Source organism: Argiope bruennichi, chromosome 3, assembly GCF_947563725.1.
Source record: "Argiope bruennichi chromosome 3, qqArgBrue1.1, whole genome shotgun sequence".
Classification (NCBI taxonomy): domain Eukaryota; kingdom Metazoa; phylum Arthropoda; class Arachnida; order Araneae; family Araneidae; genus Argiope; species Argiope bruennichi.
The window spans coordinates 19,158,487-19,180,195 of record NC_079153.1 but is presented as its reverse complement, the minus strand read 5'-3'; the positions used below and the strand labels follow the sequence as shown (position 1 = coordinate 19,180,195).

The following is a 21,709-nucleotide window of genomic DNA, read 5'->3' as shown; positions in this document are numbered from 1 at the left end:
CCTGTGCCCCACATTTTAAGGTGTATGTACACACTTAAAACTTCGAAAATCATTCAAAAATATCGAATATTTTTTTATTGCTTAATAATGTTCTCTGATCGTTTAGCTTTCAAATGATACCAAGATGTTGTCAATATTTAAATATTTCTCGAGTTATAATTATTTTTCTTGAGGTGCTTTCATTAAAATCTCTAGTTACGGTTTTTTTAAAACTCATTTTATGAAGAATGATATTTTTCCACTATGTTGCTTCCTTCAAACAATAATAACTCAACAAGAAATTAATCAAATACAATTATTTATATATCAAAATAATCTTTATGAAATAGCGGATGTTTTGCGCCTGAATCAAAGTTATATTTAAAGAAATAAATTTTTAATAGTTATTTAAAGTTAAAATGACAGAAAAAATCTTGCTTTTTTTTATTAATCGTTGATGAAAAAATTGTTAAAAAAAACTATATATTTTTATAACTTGATTGAGGCAGACAACATGAAGACTAATATTAGGCATAATTTCCAACTAGAATTGTGTGTCTGTACAAATTAGAATTTAAGATATCATTTTTCAAAAAATAGGCTAATTAGCTCATTAAATATTATTTAATTAATTAATAATTAGGGTAATATGGTTTTTTCTCATTGAAATGAGTTTAAACACACACTAATGACCTACTGTGAAAAAACTGGATTTTTAAAGTTAAAATTAAAAATAAAAAATCTTCTAGTTTGTACGTACACCTTAATAACTTTTTTATTTGCGTTTTTTATTGAGTTCACTTGTTCTCGAACAGACAGGCAGACTTCTTGTGAGGGAGTTTTGACAGGAATTTCATAGAGATGTATAAATTTGGTCGTAATTCCGTATACTAAATTTCAGCCGTCTAGCTCAAAGTATTTTTGATTTATCACGTTCACAGACAGACGGGCAGACAAACATATCATCAGAATTATGTTTTCCGGATTTATGGAACATAGAGCTTAGTTTAAAATTTTGAATTCGATTTTTTTTATGATTATAATACTTTCAATATTCTTCATATACAAGAAAATAAAAAAAAATCCACTCAAAAAGTTTTACAGAGTTGAATATTGGATCTAAAATTTTCATCAGGACATAATACTTGAATACTTACATAATACTAATCAAAACATAATACGTGAAGGTGCACACTAATTAATGATTTTACAAAATTAGATTTTTGACCAAAAATTAAATGCGAATGTATTTTCTGTCAGTAACTTTGGAGCATGCGATAAAACAATTTAAATCACTTAAAATTTAAAAAAACGTTTCTCTGTAATATATACCCATTGCATTTCTTATTTACTTTAATTTTAATACATTTTTAAAAATATATTTAAAACAGATTTTATAACAGAACAACAACTTTTTTTGATTTTGATTTAATTCCTATATATATATATATAAAAGAGTTTGATAAATTACATCTAAAATTTTTCATTTTAAGTTGTTTCGACTATAGGTTCGAATTTCTTTTAATATTCGTTTTAAAAATAAATAATATATAAGTTATTGGATAAACTAATATATAAGTAAGGCATAAGATGATATTAATACTATCTCAAGAAAATTAAGTCAAAATAAAAATTCTATTAAAAAATTTCCACGATGTCATTAAAACTAAAAATATTCTATAAAAAATATGAATGAAATGGATATATGCAAAAACCTAATATGAAATTCCAATTCCAGCATAATATTAATTCCAATTATCTAAGGGAATTTGCAATAGTTGAATAATTTATACAAAGTTGACCTTCATAGTTATTTTTATCTATCGTTACGTCAAGAACAAACTTAGATTCAGATGCATCGAAGATTGCCAAAGAAGGAGAAATGGACAATGAGATCGCACGAAGTTTGATTTAGTAGCTTTTTATTTCAGCTGTCGATCGCTCCCATTTCAATCCTAGAACCTCTCAAAGAACACACACACATTAAATAAATACAATTTGCGTTGCCTTTCAAATGTGGTGAAAAAAGTTAATGTCGAAACATTAAAATTCTCGTGTAAACAGCTGCAAAGGGGTTCTATCGGAATGTCTTATAAAGAAACATCTTTTCGATTTCTTACAAACTAATCACATTGATTCTACTTTACCTCTCAAACAGAAACTTCGATTTTCTTGCAGGGTTCCAGGCCACCAGTTCCGATAAACTTTCATATTTAACCAGGTAAATTAACTTCCAGTTTATAGTCCTTAATTTTGTTGACTTTAATGCTTTCTAAATACATTACTGTTAATGTATATTCATTTGTTTCTTTAAAAAAGTAAGTTAATATTTATAATCAATATCAGGAAGATACCGTTATCCTATATATCCAAGGCACACACTAATTCTTCTTTCAGTAAGGAACTTTGATATTTTTTGGTGAACCTTATAGGGGTTTTAAAAAAGCAAACTTTAACAACATATTAAATATAAATATATATGTATGTGTAATGTTTTCAATTTTATAGCTGGTATAATTTTTTCCCTCTCTGATTTTCACAATATTTTTTATTTATATTAAATGCTCAATATTTTATTGCAACATATTAGGCATTTATTAATAAATGTAATATAATATTTTCAATAGATGCAAAAATTAACATAAATTCAATAACTGTACATAATTATAATAATTAACAGGAAAAAAACTTATTTTTTCCTTGTCCTGAACATTAAATAATTTCAATAATTAAAAATACGTCTAAAATATTTATTCTACATGAATGGCAACAACATACTACATGTCAAAACTCTCTTTTGTAAATATGGCGTTGTTCCGTTCGTTTTCATAACGCACTGGAAGAAACCAAAAATAGAAAAACACCTCTTCTCCTTGAAGAATTTTTTCGGACATTTCTTATTTATGTACAACATTAGAAAATACATTTAGCATATTTATTCCACATGAATGGCAGCACACATGCTGAAATTCTTTTTATAAAAGTGGCACTGTTTCGTTTATTTTCAAAACATATTGAAACAAATCAAATATTAGAAAAATATAGAAAAGATACATCTAATGTATTTATTCTTCATTAATTTTATACTCTACAAATTTTCGTAAATTTTACACTGTTTCATTTACTTTCATAACATACTAAAAGAAATGAAAAATAGAAAAAAAAATCTCTCTTTCTCTTTAAAGAAATTTTTCGTTTTTTTTTTTATTTATGTACAGTAAATAAAAAGGCATCTAATATATATATTCTGCATAAATGGCAGCACGGTTGCTAAAAATCTCTTTGTAAATCTGGCGCTGTTTCGTTTATTTTTAAAAAAATACTGAAATAAATTAAATATAGAAAAAAAATCTTTTCTCTTTGAAGAATTGTTTCCGTATTTATTTATTTATGTCCAACAAAGTTTCATCTTTATTTAGCCTATATTAACTTCATTCTAAAATATTCTCTTATTTTCTGATCCCATTACACTTTTTCTATTTAATTAATGCAATAGAACACTCTGCAAAAATGCTTTCGTCAGCGATTCCCACGCTCCGAGTGAAGGAATAAAAAATTCCTGAATTATCCCTTTCTAGGGCAGTGGGAAGTATACTTCCCACCAAATTTATCCATCTTTGTATGAAATTATGTAGGTTGGCATACGTTCTGACAAATTTTTTTTGGTACGTCAGAAACTTAGATACTTCAGTTCTTTATTTCAGACAAAATGATGCGTCGTGATTTGTTACTTAATTATTAATTAACCAAATTAATTAATGAATCAAATTAAATTTATCTAATAAGCTAAATGAATCCCTTTTCTTATTCTAATTTCAAGCCTAAAAATATTGTAACATAATATGACTAGAAAAAAAATGGCCCTTGTAAGGGTTAAACCATATGGCTGAAATTTAGTATATGGATTTACGACAAAATCTTTAGCATTTATCTAATTTTGACAAAATTTATTCATAGGAATACTGTTTGGCGATCTTAATTTTATACGGGGGGGGAGGGGATAGTTTTTAATTGGAGAGTATGTGAGAACGTTTCTGAGAAACAACTTCCGTTTTTTTCGAAAAGAGCAGACCATTATAAAATAAAAAAAAAAAAAAATTGTGGAAAAACATTCATAATCAAAATATGTGATATTTTAAAAACTCAAAAGATAAGATATTAATTATGTTTAAGATAAGAGAAATAGTAACTAAAAAAGTATAACAAAACGACGGCGCTGTTCTATTTAAAGAATTAGGATCTATATATCTTGCTCATATCATTACTACGTTGGGCTGTTCTCATAAGATAAAAAAAAATTTTCCTGAAAAAAGTTTTATCTTTTTGAAATACGAGCTGTTGGCAGTGATGGAACAATGACAAGCACGATTCTTATAATGGTATCTTAAAACAACTTGAGGTTTCTAGGAAACGATTTGAAACGAATAAATCACTATTTTATAATCGATGGAGACATTTCGTTGAAAAAATTATTGATATAAATTTGTATGAAGAAAATATTTTTAGTGGATTAAATTTGTATGGATTAAAATTTAAAATCTTATAAAACATTGTCTGTAATACAGTTGGAAAAAAGTAAACGAATTAGGTGAATAATTTAATGCAAATTTTATGAAATACACACTAATAACAAGAATACAATGAATTCTAATGAATTCGCAGTTGTAATGATTCTAGCTAGATAGAAAACAACAAACAACATACATACAAGGCATGAGAGACAGAGAAGGTGAAAGAATCCTTTAATTTCCCAAGTTTATGTTAAGTTTTAAACTTTTAAATTTTCCTGAAATTTAATTTCAATCCTCACAATTTACAAATAAGAATAATTATAATTTATGAATATTTTTTGTAAGTTGTGTAACAGGTTAGACGAAATTTCTGAATTCTTATTATAAATTATTATTATTATTATTATAAATTTGTTTTATAATAGGCATCTTTCTCGCATAGGCATATTAATATCAGGTGTTTTTGATAATTTCCACTCCATCTGCATAATTTGTGTGACATATGATTTTCTCTACCGTTCTCCTTAATTATATACTTAGATGTCACTAATTGTTGCACAGATCAGGCAAACCAATTTCTTGGTGAGGCGTGATTAGTTGTACGTAGCAATGTGCGGTATTTCCAATCCTCAGTAAAGAAAACCGTGTCACAGAGCCTGACATCTGTAATACTGTACTATTTTTGATTATTTCCACTCCATCGTACTGCATAGTTTGGGTGACATATGATTTTCTCTACCGTTCTCCTTAATTATATTCTTAGATGTCACTAATTGTTGCACGGATCAGGCAAAACAATTTCTTGGTGAGGCGTGATTAGTTGTACGTAGCAATGCGCGGTATTTCCAATCCTCAGCAAAGAAAACCGTGTGTCACAGAGCCTGACATCTGTAATACTGTACTATTTTTGATTATTTCCCCTCCATCCTACTGCGTAGTTTGGGTGACATATGATTTTCTCTACTGTTCTCCTTAATTATATTCTTAGATGTCACTAATGGTTGCACGGATCAGGCAAATCAATTTCTTGGTAAGGCGTGATTAGTTCTACGTAGCAATTTGCGGTATTTCCGACCATGAATAAAGAAAACCGTGTGTCACAGAGCCTGACATCTGTAATACTGTACTATTTTTTGATTATTTCCCCTCCATCCTACTGCGTAGTTTGGGTAACATATGATTTTCTCTACTGTTCTCCTTAATTATATTCTTAGATGTCACTAATTGTTGCACAGATCAGGCAAATCAATTTCTTGGTGAGGCGTGATTAGTTGTACGTAGCAATGTGCGGTATTTCCAATCCTCAGTAAAGAAAACCGTGTCACAGAGCCTGACATCTGTAATACTGTACTATTTTTGATTATTTCCACTCCATCGTACTGCATAGTTTGGGTGACATATGATTTTCTCTACCGTTCTCCTTAATTATATTCTTAGATGTCACTAATGGTTGAAAGGATCAGGCAAATTAATTTCTTGGTGAGGCGTGATTAGTTCTACCTAACAATATGTGGTATTTACGATCCTGAATGATGAAAACCATATAGAAAACTGTGAGTCACAGAGACTGGCATTTATAACATTGTGATATTTTTGATATTTAAATTCCCTTCTACTACACAGTTTTTATGACATTCCTTTTTCTCTGCTGTACTTCTTATTTATACACTTAAATGTCATTAATTTCTGCATGGAGCAAGAAGACCAGTTTCTGGGTGAAAAACGATCTTTCTGTATAATAATTTGCGGTATTTCTAATTATTAATTAGAAAATCCGTAGAGAAAACCATGGTTAACAGAAACTGGGGAATAGGGTGATATGGAAAATATCAAAATCATGACAATGTAAATCCTATTTGAAAAAGAAGCCAACAAACTAAACTGTTTTAGCTGACACTTGTGACGACATTATAAGAACATCGTCGTACAGTCTAACTTATACCTCTAATTTGCCAGAAAAATTTTAAAAATCAAAAAAAAACTTTTTGAATCGATACTTAGCCACCTGGCAGTTTTTAATACTACCCATTTTTTTTAGCTGAGAAATCGAAAACTAAATTAAGTCAAGAATTCGGAAATACTGTGAAATTTAATTAATCGGAATGCTTTTGATTTGAATATCCGGTTCGTGTGAATGTTTCTCAGGTACTTGAAATTTCTCAATTGAAAAAATTATTTTGGTTAAAATACACTAATTTAAATTTCTTCTGCTTGCTTCCAAATACAAATTTAAAATTTTGAAAATTAAAAATTAAAATAATAAATTAATTAAAAAATTAAAAAAAAATTTGATCATATTCTTGAGATACTTTTTTTCGTCATTGTCTTTTGTCTTCAGTAATAATAAGTGAGCAATTTCTAAGGCTTTTAATCTACTCAAGGACTTGTACATTGCTTTAGTTTAGTTTAGTTATATTAACGACCCGTTGTAAAGCAACACTAGGGCTAGTTTGGGACAGACCTCGTAATTTTGAATCACGGTCAGATGACGAGGGCGACACCTGAGCTGGCACCCCATCTCCACACCACACCACACCAGCGAGAGGACGTTTGGCATGACGGATTTAACGTGCAACAGAACCCCTACAAGACGGTTCTTCGGTGGAATCGGGTCTCGAACCTGAAACCCTATGGCTCACAAGCCAAGACCTTACCACCAGAAAGAATAAAAAATTGTCACTTTTGAGAAATATTTATTCTTCAGTTTTAAGGAAATTAAGGCTTTATTTGAAAGTTTCTACTTTTCGTATTCTTCATTTTGAAATTAAATTGGAAATTGCTGTATTCAATTGTTATACATTGATTTATTAAATATACTTTTATTGAATCATTCAAAAAATAAAAAAAGCATTATATCAATTAATATTTTTATATCAATAACTTTCCTTAGTTTTTTTTTAATTATGCGTTAATGACTTTTATTAATTATGTATAATTTATTTGTACTTTTAAATAACAGTATAACTCGAATCTTTCTTTTTTTAAAATTGCGCTTACAAAATAAGGATTATAATATCATTTTCTGATATAATCTCGATCATGTGAATATTTCTGGCAATGAAACGATAGGTTCTTTTTCAAAATCTGTATCGTCATTTCGGATCAAAGAATTTTTGTTCTATGATGCAAAGAAATCCTTTGCTTTTCTCTTTTATTTTTTATTTTAAAAGAAACATGAGAGTTACAGAACCCAACACATTCTATCAAACTTCGATTGCTTTGCGACGTATTCTTCCTATATGAGAGGGCCGTGGTGGCCTGGTGGTAAGGTCTCGGCTTGTGAGCCGTAGGACTTCAGATTCGAGACCCGATTCCACCGAAGAACCGTCGTGTAAGGGGGTCTGTTGCACGTTAAATCCGTCCTGACCAATGTCCCCCCGCTGGTGTGGTGTGGAGAGGGGGTTGCCAGCTCAGGTGTCGTCCTCGTCATCTGACCGCGGTTCAAAATTATGAGGTCCGTCCCAAAATAGCCCTAGTGTTGCTTTACAACGGGACGTTAATATAACTAAACTAAACTAAACTTCCTATATGAGAGGCTGCCACAAAATTGATTCGTCTTCGAACAGAACATATTAACTACACTCACTAGTATATTTTTGACGACAAGTTTCTAACGTGACATATATGTCTCGATAATTTTAGCGTCAAGTTCATTACAGTTGAATGTCCTTTTAATTATCATCATGATTGTTGTTTCTATTCATCGTCTTTAAACTTTCTTTCTGTCTTTTTGTTTTCGTCTTTAAACTTTCATCGTCTTTACGGATGAGAGACGTCCTCCAAATGTTTTTATTTCTTAACCCTCTCATTACTTACTCAGTCGTGCAAGTTCTGGGGGTAGGATTTGGATTGCTTTTTTTTTCAAAAGAAGGGGGCAAAATGCAAAATAAAGACATCCGTTTTGATGATTCGCTTTACATCCTATACTTTCGTTTGAATCTGAAACCGACCCAAACCGCCTCACTAGTAGACAATTTTCTCGGTCGGTCGCAGTGAAAGAGTTAAAGGTTATTCGCGATATTATTTACATTAAATAATTTTTAACATAGTTTTCTATTTTGTGTTACATTTTTTGAAATAGCGCTGTATCATTATTCTCGTATTTTTCTTTTACTTTAGAATTATTCATCATTATTTTAGAATTCTGAAATGTTAAAACTTAGTCCAATTATTATTACATAATTACATTTTATGCGTTTTCATCTCGTTTTTTTATCAATATATTCTAACTAACTGTCATTAGATTAAGCCAAATGCTTGGCGTAGTGTTGGCGAACTTGGCGAGCCAATAAGAACCAAGTTAGATGCGCGACAATTAACTGAATACATGGACTCGGCTTCTAGAAGTTAAAAAAAATGCATGCAATTGTATGAATTGATTTTTTTCTCCAAGATGATGACTGTGAAAGTAATTTTTTAGTTATGGAAATCAATCAACGTGTAAATGAAACATTTTCTAGAATGGTGCCTTCAATTAGAAATGTCCGAGTGCAAAAAGTTAAAAAAAGCCTATAATTCAAATTCCTCATAAATATTTCCAGATTTAAACAAAAAATCATTATTTTGTAATTATTTTCGTTTAAGTCCACCTATTAATTGCATATGTTAATTCATCCATCATACATGTAGAATGAATATAATGAAAAAAATTATTATAAGATGCATTCAATAATAGAACTTCCATTTTTTTCTAAGAAATATTTTTATTGCATTAGATGTAATTTGTATTATTTATTTTAAAATTTTATGGTGTAATTGTGTACAATTAAATATATTCTGTTTGTCTGTTAAAATTTTCCGTATATTATTAAAAATTTTATTTTTACAATTGTAACATTTTTTTTATTATTATTCTATTTATCAAAATCTTTCACTACTCAACTCTGCATTATGTATCAAAAAAGAAATTAAAAAATTGTACATAATAAAATTGTACATTTCAAAAATATCATAGCATAGTAAAGTCTTGTTGCTGCCGGCGATAGGCGAGGATCAAACTCGCAACCTTTGGGTTCGTAGCCGAGTAACAAGACCACTAGACAAAAGAAATTTCTCATGTCTCGTAGCTGTTATCTGGCTTATAAAGCGTCACCACATTACTCCCCCTTCAGTGCGTCGGAGGTGAGACGAACGATTTTTTGTCCTGTTTTTGCTGTTATTAGTGGTGATATATTGGCTGTAGCGTCTTATCCATTTTTTTTATTGGCTGATTATTTATCAGCTTCATTTATTTATTGGCTGATTATTTATCAGCTGCATTTTTTTTTATTGGCTAACTATTTATCAGCTTCATTTTTTATTTATTTATTTATTTCTGGTAGAGGGCACCACAACAGTTGTATGAAGTTTGCGTATCACGTCCGGGTCACCAATGTTGCTGCTGGCGATAGGCGAGGATCGAACTCGCAACCTTTGGGTTCGTAGCCGAGTAACAAGACCACTAGACAAAAGAAATTTCTCATGTCTCGTAGCTGTTATCTGGCTTATAAAGCGTCACCACATTACTCCCCCTTCAGTGCGTCGGAGGTGAGACGAACGATTTTTTGTCCTGTTTTTGCTGTTATTAGTGGTGATATATTGGCTGTAGCGTCTTATCCATTTTTTTTATTGGCTGATTATTTATCAGCTTCATTTATTTATTGGCTGATTATTTATCAGCTGCATTTTTTTTATTGGCTAACTATTTATCAGCTTCATTTTTTATTTATTTATTTATTTCTGGTAGAGGGCGCCACAACAGTTGTATGAAGTTTGCGTATCACGTCCGGGTCACCAATGTTGCTGCTGGCGATAGGCGAGGATCGAACTCGCAACCTTTGGGTTCGTAGCCGAGTAACAAGACCACTAGACAAAAGAAATTTCTCATGTCTCGTAGCTTTTATCTGGCTTATAAAGCGTCACCACAGTCTTACAATCAATTCGTCTATTTTTATAAACGCTCTGATTGCGTACTTTTTAAAAATCACTATTATATTCGATGCTTGTAAATAATTTCAAATATTTTTCAAACAAAGTGAATTGATACTAAACTTTACATGACAATAATCTAATACATACAAATGATTTTTTGCTTGTTCGTACCTTATGCGCTGCTGCCGTATCGCTCAGTGGAACTTTGTCAACTTATTGCTTGCACTTGCGCTAAGATTATATTTTAAAATTGACAAATGACAAACAGCAAACGGTACATGTCATTCAGAGCTAATCACGCATATATAAAAAAATAAATAAAATTACTATGATTGATGCCAATCAATGTGAGAGAAATGAAATTTATATTTAGTGCAAGCGCTAATTTTTTTTCTTTTCATTAGTGAATAGTCATCTATACAGGATGTTGTCATTCAAAGTGCACAGTGTTTTGTGTGCGAGTTCGCAAATTGTACAGACTAAGTCTATGGCAAAGGATACCGACGTGCTCTGAAAGATGATTTAAGCCTTGGCATCTTTTTGGCAATGTTTTGCCTTGGCATCTTTGGCAATATATTTTTATAAAAATAAATAAAATATGTGAATCCCCACTTTTTTTTACGGTTTTTATGTAATATTAATCTGGAACACATATACAGCAGAAAAGATCAAATCCTGAAACCTGAATTCAGGAAATATAGAAATTACAATTTATTAAAAATATTTTTTGTGTATGTTTCTTCTTAATATTATTTTGATATAACTAAAAAAATTATCTACGAAATCACATATTGTGTTAAAGCTTATATATTTATACGTTTTGGGCATTAAGTAATCATATCCCCATAGTAGTTGATGGGAAAGTAACAAACGTTCAGCAACAAGTTTCAATGACTACATAAATTATCTAATAAAGGCACGAAAATCATAGAAAAATAAGAATTATTTAATTGCTGCATTATATGTCGAGTAATTACTTTCATATAGTTTTTATACTTTTGAGCATAAACAAATTAGTTACTTGTATTACTAGTATTATTAGTAATATTTATTATTATTATTAATAATTAGTATTCATAGTATTACTAGTAATATTCAGAGAAAACAATCATATTAATAATAATTAGATCGTGTTGATATTCACTCGTATCTTCCATAAAACTAATGAAAAGTACAAGGTTTGAGCCAAATAAGCGAAAACTACACTATTATGAGAGCAAAACATTGCCAAAAAGATACCAAAGCTTAAACCATAAACCAATCAGAGCACGTCGGTATCCTTTGCAATAGACTTAGTCTGTACAATTTGTGAACTCGCGTTTTGTGCACAAACCACACATATTATTCAGAGTTTATCTCACACATACAAAATAGAATTATTATCATGAATGCCGATCAAGTAAAGCTATATAAAGTGGTAATTTTTCAGTGCAAACAGTAATTTTTATTTATTCAGGGAATCGACGAACGATATTTCGGCTATACAAACGCATATCGTGTTGATTGCTTCGACAAAAAAATATGTTGGCAATGTTCGTCACTTAAGAGATCTATCAGTGCAGCACGTAGAAACAAGCCAATTCGAGCTTCTCAAACAAACCAGGAACGACAAGTGAGCAATAAAGCAGATCGTTTACGAAATGCAAATTCACGTGCTTCAGAATCTGAGGATCAGCATGCGGCAAGAATCCAAACACAATGTTTATATGCTATCTGACCACACGCATCAGAATCAAGAGACCAATATGCGCAAGAAGCGAGGCAGCTGTTCTTAACGGAAAGTTGAATGGAGAATATGGGCTCATTCCACGCATTCCCATTATCTCCACCAACATGCCTTTTCATTTCAAACGACTGCATTTCCCCATCCGACTTGCATTCTCGATGACCATCAACGATGCTCAAGGTCAATCACTTCAAGTGTGTGGATTGACCCTAGAAAATCCATGTTTTTCACATGGCCAATTGTATGTTGTATGCTTACGAGTCGGACAGCCAAGAAATTTGTTTTTGCTGAAGATTGAAAAAGAAAAAAAAAAATATTGTCTACTCTAAAGCACTTGAATAATAAGGTAAAAAAAAAAATAGAATAAACATGATTGGTACTTCTTTATATATCGTTAAATTATATAAATTAATATTCAATTATTTGAAAAATTTATTAAAATTAGTGAAAAAAAGAGTTTAGAAACAAACTACTATCATTGAAAACTTTTTTAATTTAAAAGATATTAGAAAATGATTTTAATTTTTATACTATCCTTTAAATTTTTTGAAGAAAAAGTTTGTAATCTATATCAATTTTTAATTAAAATGTTGTTACAAATTTTTAAAGCTTTTTATTTATGAATCGCCAAAGAAGTAACTACGTGCCAAATTTGGTAACTCTAATTGCAATATTCTGCCCTTTAAAGACTTTTACAACATGCGATGTCATTTTATTTTATTGCAACACGTCAACATTTTTTTGATATTTGAAATTATTTCGACAAACTTCTTCGAAAAATTACTTTCCAAAAGGTCTGGCATGATTCAAGTAGATCAGTGAGTGCCTTAAGTAAGATTTATTTTTTGATCGTATCTGATTTCTGATGAATTTTTCTCAATCAATGAAAATTTGGTATATCCAGGCTATTTTAGTTTAATTTTGCTTTCTTTCAGTTTAAAGATCTTTGACATTTAAAATTTTTACTTGATTAAATTTTTATAATCAATTACATAAAAAATAATTTAAAGGCTCACATATAATAGTACCAGATGATGATGTTCGTTATTAGTACTGTCAAAATTGGTTTTATCTCTTCGTCTAAAAAATATTCAGAGAAAGTAATGAAATGGTAAAAAAATAATAATAATAAATGATTTTGATATTCAAAGGTGAATTTTTATTTAAAAAAAACATTTTTAACCCTTTAAAGGGCCATTTTTTTCTAGTCATATTATGTTACAATATTTTAGGCTTGGAATTAGAATAAGAAAAGGGATTCATTTAGCTTATTAGATAAATTTAATTTGATTCATTAATTAATTTGGTTAATTAATAATTAAGTGACAAACCAAGACGCATCATTTTGTGTGAGATAAAGAACTGAAGCATCTAAGTTTCTGTCTTTCTAAAAAAATTTATCAGAACTTATGCCAACCTACATAATTTCATACAAAGATTGATAAATTGGGTGGGAAGCACACTTTCCAGGACCTTAGAAAGGGTTAATGATATTTGAAATTACCTTTATCTCTCTGTCTCATGTCTGTGAATACGAAACCTCAAAAACGGCAGTAAACTTTTGTTCGCCAAAGAATTCTAGAACCTTCCGCGCTTTTGTCCATGCATTAGGATGGATTTAATTCATCGAAATAGGGGTGAGAAGAAAGATAAAAGGAGGCGATGCTTAGATTTAACAATAAAGTAAATTCGAATTATTTGTGGACTGAATTAAAATAAAATTATACAGTCAGAAACGACACGTTACTGGCATACAAGTGCAAAAAAAAACAAACCAAAAACAAAAACGAAAAAGTATTTAACAGGGCAGAAATCAAGGTAAAAGAATGACGAAAAATTCCAGAAATGCGTTCATCCTTCCCCGTCTCACCCTTAGTGAGATAGAATCGTCGAAAAGTGGTCGTCTCAGTTTACTGAAACGAATAATAAATAGATAAAACTTGGTATGAAAATTTTAAACTTAAAATTGAAGATTTCTTACATATTATGAACTAATATTATCTAGGAAAATTTTGTTTTTCATTCTTCCTAATTTCTTTGATCACGATATGATAATTTACGGCCTTCAAAATATCGAACAGAATCAAAGAGGTATTATTACATAATATCTTGTATAAGAGGCTTCAGAAGTCTCATAAGCGGAGTTTTTTTTTTTCCTGAGCACAGGCAAATAATACTGCCATTATTGAAAAATGATGTTATCATTTATAATAATGATCAAGGTACCAAAATTAAGTATCCCTTTTATTAAAACATTCACGTAACGCAGAATTTAACCTATACTGTAGCTAAAGATGAAATTGAAAGGTATCGTTTTTAAATACTGTGATCAATCAAAATAAGTTGCAGCGGTTGAAATCAATTTCAAAAATAAAGCATGAGGAATTTTTTCAAAAGTTTTTATGGACATTATGGAAAATGTGCAAACATTCAAAATTACAACGGAACATATACTTTTCAGGTACCATGGACATAGCAGCCGAGAGGGCGTATCCTACGCCCTTCGCGAATTCTCCTCTTCTGCCCCTTCTACTCATTTCCCTGGCTACACAAAGGAACGCCCCTAAAACAGTTGCTACCGTCAAAGATGAATATGACTACATCGTCGGTGAGTTTTTGCTATAAATTTTTACTTGTCAACGATTGGGAAATGTTTTGTAAGTATAAAGGATTTGAAAATTAAATAATTGATGATTTTAACTCCTCAGCACACACCCAGTTTTTGCACATTAACACACGCGATGGATCATTTTGACCCCAAATTGTCAAGCACTTACTCCTTATTGCTATTTGTCTAAAAATAAAATATTATCAGAGTAGATAAATGTTTTTCCACTCAAATGTGTTCTTATTTAAGATACAAATGCGATTTTTAATAAGAAAAAACAAAATTGAACTTAGCACCTTTTTTTTCATATATTTTCTGTATTCATTTCTCTTTTCCCTATTCCATTCATATAAAAATTATTATTTTTAATGTAAGTAATTTTTTTTCTGCATAAAAATATTGGAAGAATAAGAAAATCTATATTTCCCATATAGTTTACGCTTGGAATTTATTTTTTTTTTTGGAACAAATAATAACAAAAATTTCAAAATTTTCAATATTCATATTTCAAAGTTCAATTTTTAACGTTTAAATATAAAACTTTGAAAATTCGTAACTTTTATCTATCATTTTCATGCACTTACGCATAACAAATACTTTTATCATTCCTCATTCAGAATAAAATGAATTGTTAACATAAATTATAGACAATTTATCCATATTATAAAAGAATTATTTTATATAAGGATTTGTTACTTTTTTCACGAGCAGAAAAGGAACCGATCAGATTTTCTGGAGAATTCAGAATCTGCGTTTTGTTCGTTTGCGTTTTGCGTCTGATCATAATCACTTTCTAAAATTTCATTACTGTATAAGGAATCTAAGCTATCATCATTTTGTCTATCAACAGGAAGACTTGCAAAAAGATCTCTGAATCTGTACTTGTCACTGTCATAACCATAATATTAAAAGAATCTGAAACAACACATGCAGGGTTAACACAGGACCCCAAACCTTCCTTTAAAAAATAAAATATATTGCTTCATTGTTCTCTGTTGTTTTGATCTTTTTTTCTAGCTTCCCCATGAAGGTACAGGAAGTAACAGGTATAAACTTTTATAAATTCCTAGAATGCATAAACAAAAAATAAATGATGGTGTCGGAAAGACCCCTTGCATGGGCTGAAATAGAAAATGATCGAAATAAAAGAAATTACTAGTATGCATAATATGTTATAATGGATAACTGTAACTATGCATATACATATAGTACTTACTATGCATAATAATGATACGAATTAAAAGAAACAATTGTTTTTTAAATTAAGTGGAATATTGGGTTATATCTCTCTAATTGTGAACAGTTGGCACCAAAACCAAATCTTCACTCAAACCGTTATTGATAGCAAGGCAGCATGTGCGACAAATAACTCCTTTAATAAAAATATAAATAATAAAAATTAAGAATATTTTTATTATATGAGAGCATAGTTTTAGGGACTCTTCCGAATCATGACTATCTATTTAGATAAGAAATAGAAATAATTCCCTGAATAATCTATAACTGAGCACTATAGACGGAGCTCTGCGAGACAAATTGTCAGAAAAGGAAACTGAAAAATGGTCCAGATTTAAACGGAATTCCTTCACTCAAATGGACTTCCACCTCTTGAAAACGACTATCAGATTCATTATAGTTCGCATCTTGTGATGAATTGAAGCATCATCTAGGCAGGCAAAGTGAGATCAGCCATGGTAGATGGAGGAAAGGATGCTCAACCTATAGAAGAACTCTTTTGCCTCGAGTTTGCCGAGCTGGAGAGAATGCAGCGTTTAGGAGATTCGGAAATCTTAGAAAAATTTTGGATCATAAGCCTAGGATAACATATTGTTTAGATTGAGGAGATTTTAATTGAGAGGAGATTTCATTTGCAATGAATGGAGATGTACATGTTATATTATCTTCTGTCAATGATACTAATTGAATTTATGAGTACTTTAGAGTTGAGCTTTAAAAGGTTAAAAATTGATGAAACACTGTGCAGTCTTTTATATTTAAGGTCTATGATGTAATTTTCAATCTGCTTAAGAGTTCATCGCTGTTAGGAATTTTATAGAAATTGATGGGGATTTTTTTTACGGTTTTCCATGATAGGTACAGTAGAACTTTTAAGAGGTCTGTGGTTCGCACATACCATCGAGCTTTACATACGCTACTTATGACGTCGTATTGTGCTTCTATTAATGTTAGGTTAGACTTAGTAGCATGGCTTCAGAGAGGACATGGGTAAGTTCTTGATTCAAACAGGGCGTTCAGTGAAAGCACTTTTGTATCTGCTATTTTTGAGTTCCGAGCTATTAAACTTATTAATCCTAGCTTTATAGGAGAGTGCTTTAAGTTTAGTAGAGGAGCATGTGTTTAGGGTTTCAGATGTACGAAAATCAAGTCTGAACTTAGAAGTTTTGTCGTTCGCCACCCCAGCGTGACTGGCGCTGTAACTAAGCTTAAACAGGTAATTATATGAGAGCTTTGTGAAACATAATAGCTTCTAGTTTAATTTATCTCAATCTTCCCGCTTAAGAACCAGCCCTCAGATTTCTGGACATGCCTCTTTAGCTCTTGATTTACCGACGGTACTTTAAAGCACCGTTTAAATCCGGCTCATATCTTCACAATATGACTATTTTTTCTAACAGTATTTGAAAGAACTCAAAGAACGTGTGATGGTAACATCATAAGCCAGATAACAACTTCCGGAGAGGCGTGTAAACTTTTGTCTAGTGGATTTGTTACTTGTCTATGAACCCTAACGTTGCGAGTTCGAACCACAAACTTGCACAAACGTATTACCAATAGAATGCAATTGATGCTAATTAAAAATAATGTTCATTAAATTAATAATAAAAGATTTTTAAATGATTTTAATTAATTAAAAGTTTTTCACTCCTTCTTCCTTGGTTTATTCTGTACTAAAACTTGACTAGTGGTTCAAAAATAAATTTGAAAAATTGTTGGTAAAAGAATTCGGTAAATAAAGGGTTAAAGTTAATTGAATATTTCTAGGATTTTTATTCCTGCCTAGTTTGATGTGTTATGAGAATTTAAGCACAACGTAGAATTAAATTACTTGGGCAGATCATTTATGAGTAACTTCAAAAGTAGTGAGTCTGGTGTGGATAGATGTGCAACACCTTAAATAATGTTTTTTTGTTTTCAAAGTCTGACTGCCCTTTGATTTAAACATCTGATCAATAAGGTAGGATTCCATAATATTAATCAAATATCTTGAGTACGATTTTCTATCAGCTTTTAAATAATAAATTGATCCCCATTTGATCGAATGATTTTTGTTTGTCCAGGAATACAGCTTCTTTTTTTGCTTATTGAGGAGACTTTCTGTAATTTATTCGGCTATTCTTACAAAATGGAATGAATATTGATAGTATTGGTCAAAACTCGAATTATTTAAGACAAAGAGCGTTGTTTCAACAGGCGTTTGTTAATTCTTGGTAAAATTACATATTTATTAATTTTTGCTTAGTGATGAAAGCTTGGAAACTGGTATACATTTGGTAACATCTGTAGAACAGTTTCCATTAGTCATGGAGTTCTCAGCAGCTTTCAACATAGGAATACTCGTTCTATCGCAGTGGGAAGTGATCTGCTTCCAAAGTTATTGAATAAGCAAATTGAAAGTAATTATTATATTTAAGAAAAATTTTTATTCATTATGCTGGAAAAAATTCGATCTTAAAACGAGGGTAAAATACAGAACAAAAAGAATTTAATTTATTCTTCAAGATAATAGTCGAAGAGGTTCATGCATTTGTCATATTGATGGACCAGGTTCCGATTCCTTCTTTAGAAAAACATTGTCAGCAATGATGTGAGATGGATCTTAATGTTTTTTTTGAAATTACTATTAATCTAGAAGTTTTGTCTTCCTAAATACTTCTTCAATTCAGGGAAGTGGTGGAATTTCCTCGGTTCTGAGCCCTTTTCTCGATGAAAGGTCAAACAAGGATGCTAGTTTTTTGCAACAGCTGATTTTGTTCAAAGTTTATCAAGTAATTCAAAAGAAATGGAGAGTGCTGGAATCCTAGGCATCTAAATAGCTGATCAAGATGCCAAAAACTGAGACTTTGACAAATGAATGCTTGGACCATTTTGCTGCATGTTCTTTCCATAAAGAAAATACAAAGAGCTTCCAAACTAATGAAGTACGACCAAGAAACGTGACTATTTTATATCACTGGCTGCAATGGTTTTCAAAGAGGGAACGGAAACCTGACCCATCAATATGACAAATTCCCGAATCTTCGCGGCGATCGTGCTGTAAAGTAATCAAATTTGTGCATCACTTTGGATAATAAATTCGCTTTTCTTTATGCTTGTCTTTGCTTATGATCCATCGAAGATTGAAATAAAAAATAACCCCCAGATTTTTTAAAATCTGATAATGATGCTTTACGCTTTTGAAATCAACTATTGTTTTCTTTTTGTCACGAATTTTGAGATAAATATATAGGGTGTTCATTAATTATTGTCGGGGTTTCCGTACCTCATAACTTTCGAATAAAAAATATTGCGCAAAAACCGATTACGTATTCGTAAATTACAACTCAAAGAGTTTTATTAATGATATTAAAGTGTAAAGCTTGAACAATTTGCACTTTGTAGGCATTCAGCTGAAGGCGATTATGTATTCGTAAATTTGCTGAACAAATTTTGACTCGAATTGAGGATGATGAAAATTACCTTCGGAAATGGTTCTTCAGTGACGAATCCACTTTTCATGTGACAGAAAAAGTGAATAAACATAACTGGAGAATATGGGGCTCGGAGAACCCGCACGATTATCAAAAGTCAAAATTTGTTCAGCGAATTTACGAATATATAATCGCCTTCAGCTGAATGCCTACAAAGTGCAAATTGTGCAAGCTTTACACTTCAATATCATTAATAAAATTCTTTGAGTTGTAATTTACGAATACGTAATCGGTTTTTGCGTAATACTTTTTATTCGAAAGTTATGAGGTACGGAAACCCCGACAATAATTAATGAACACCCTGTATATTGTCCAAAACACCATTATGAGCTCAATGAAATAATAGTGCATTGCTACTCCACTATACGGAGGCTACAATTTTACACTTCTAAATATATGTAAAAATATAAATAACACTTTGTATATATGTTGCTGATTCGATATGCATCTGTCTTTTCTGTACCAACAGTTGGTTCTGGTTCTGCTGGATCGGTGGTGGCGAGTCGCTTATCGGAGGAACCCTGCGTGAGTGTTTTGTTGCTGGAAGCTGGACAAGGTGCCCCTTTGCTAAATGACATCCCTTCCATCGGTAGAAGTTTCTGGTTCACTAACCTCGATTGGGCATACAAGACAACACCCCAAAAGAATACTGGAGAGTCTCTTGTCAACAGGGTAGGCCATAGTTTACTTAATAATCTTCTCTTCCCCACCAACAGATACAGTAAATTCTATTATAGTATTCTGTTTTTTCTGTGTTTACGGGAATACAAAACAATTCTCAAAAATTTATCATTGGAATTTCGACCTATTTTTCGAAGAACTACTCTGTCTGTTTCCTAATTACAAAGTAGATAGATGGTTGATTTTTTTTTTATTTATTTCAGAATGATGAGTAAATTTATTGTTTAAGTCGAAAGTGAAAGCAAATTCTATTTTTCAGTGACTTGGAAAACAGCTTTTTACTATCTTTCGGTCTTAATATTTGTTTAAAGGAATGCCTTCGTGCATTGATAATGTGGTGAAAGCTTATAATGCTTAAATGGGTATGGGTGCATTAGAATCAACAGCTACTACATCAAAACTAAACAGCCATATCGTTCGTCTCACCTCCTACTCACTGGAGGGAGAGTCTGTGGTGAAAGCTTACAAGCCAGTTAACAGCTACGCTACCCGAGCAATTGCTTTTGTATTGTGGTCATGTTACTGGGCAGCGAACCACAAGGTCCCAGGTTCTATCCTCACCCATACATATTCGCCACAATAACATGAAAGTTAAAAAAAAAAAACCTACGATTATAGATAATTATAATTAACCTAGTAAAAAACGAAAGCTTGTATTTTTGAATCAATTGGAAATTTTACCTTTCATTTATTTCCAAAAATTATTTCATTCTTATTGAAAACTGTTTAGACATAGTTGTGCTATAGGACTGAATGGCATAGTTAATAGGAAACGCGGGAGCGTATTATATGAAACATATGATGTAAGCTCACATAGAAAATAGTAAAATTCCATAATACGGTAAAAACCTATGATTGAAATTTTTTACAATACTTACACAACGAATAAAGCAATTTTGTAATCTAACAATAGACAAGAAAAGAGATACGCTATAGACAAAAATGAAGCAAGTCAATGGGATTATATTCTATTAATACTTCTGCTTGCTTTTATCTAACGTCAAAAAGGTTTCTAAATAATGGAGATGAACATATGAAGAAAGATAAACAAAGCCCTGATCTTTAAGAAGAACTTTAGAGAAATGACAGTACAATAGAAAGAATAAAAAAAACTGAATGGCCACTTTGTAGTTTGAATAAATATTTAAGTGAATGAAGGTAGTTCTTGAAAGTAGAATGAATACAAAATTTATGCAGCAAAAAATTCAAAGATATTTGCCTTAAAAAAAGAATAATATATAGAATGTTTAATGCAAAAATTCATTGAAAGGAAGAATACGAATAAAAATAGACAAAAAAACCCTTTTAAACATAAGATATTAAAAGTGACTCCCTTGTTTGTTGACTGACCAGTATGATTAAAAGACAAATAAGAAAAATTTGCAAATTCCGAAACTTTGGAAGGAATGTTCAAGTGACGGACGAAAAACTTCCCATAGCTTCTTCTTCTTCTTGCGTACAGCCGACCACCCCGCCACCACTGAACGTAAATTCCCATAGCTAAAATCCATACAAAAGGAAACTTTTCTGTATAAAGAAAAAGATAATGGCAAAGCATCATTAACTCTCTAGTTGGGGAGTGAAG

General features: G+C 30.9%; 1 protein-coding gene across 1 annotated transcript in view; it reads left to right on the top strand.

Moving 5' to 3' along the window:
• The first annotated feature begins 2,041 nt into the window (after positions 1-2,041).
• Positions 2,042-21,709, top strand: part of LOC129964138 (glucose dehydrogenase [FAD, quinone]-like) — a 52,158-nt gene continuing 32,490 nt past the window's right edge. Inside the window, exons 1-3 of the mRNA XM_056078832.1 lie at positions 2,042-2,200; positions 14,588-14,734; positions 19,913-20,115. Coding sequence (XP_055934807.1) covers positions 14,593-14,734; positions 19,913-20,115 — 345 coding nt within the window. The 5' untranslated portion in view covers positions 2,042-2,200; positions 14,588-14,592. The remainder of the gene's footprint in view (positions 2,201-14,587; positions 14,735-19,912; positions 20,116-21,709) is intronic.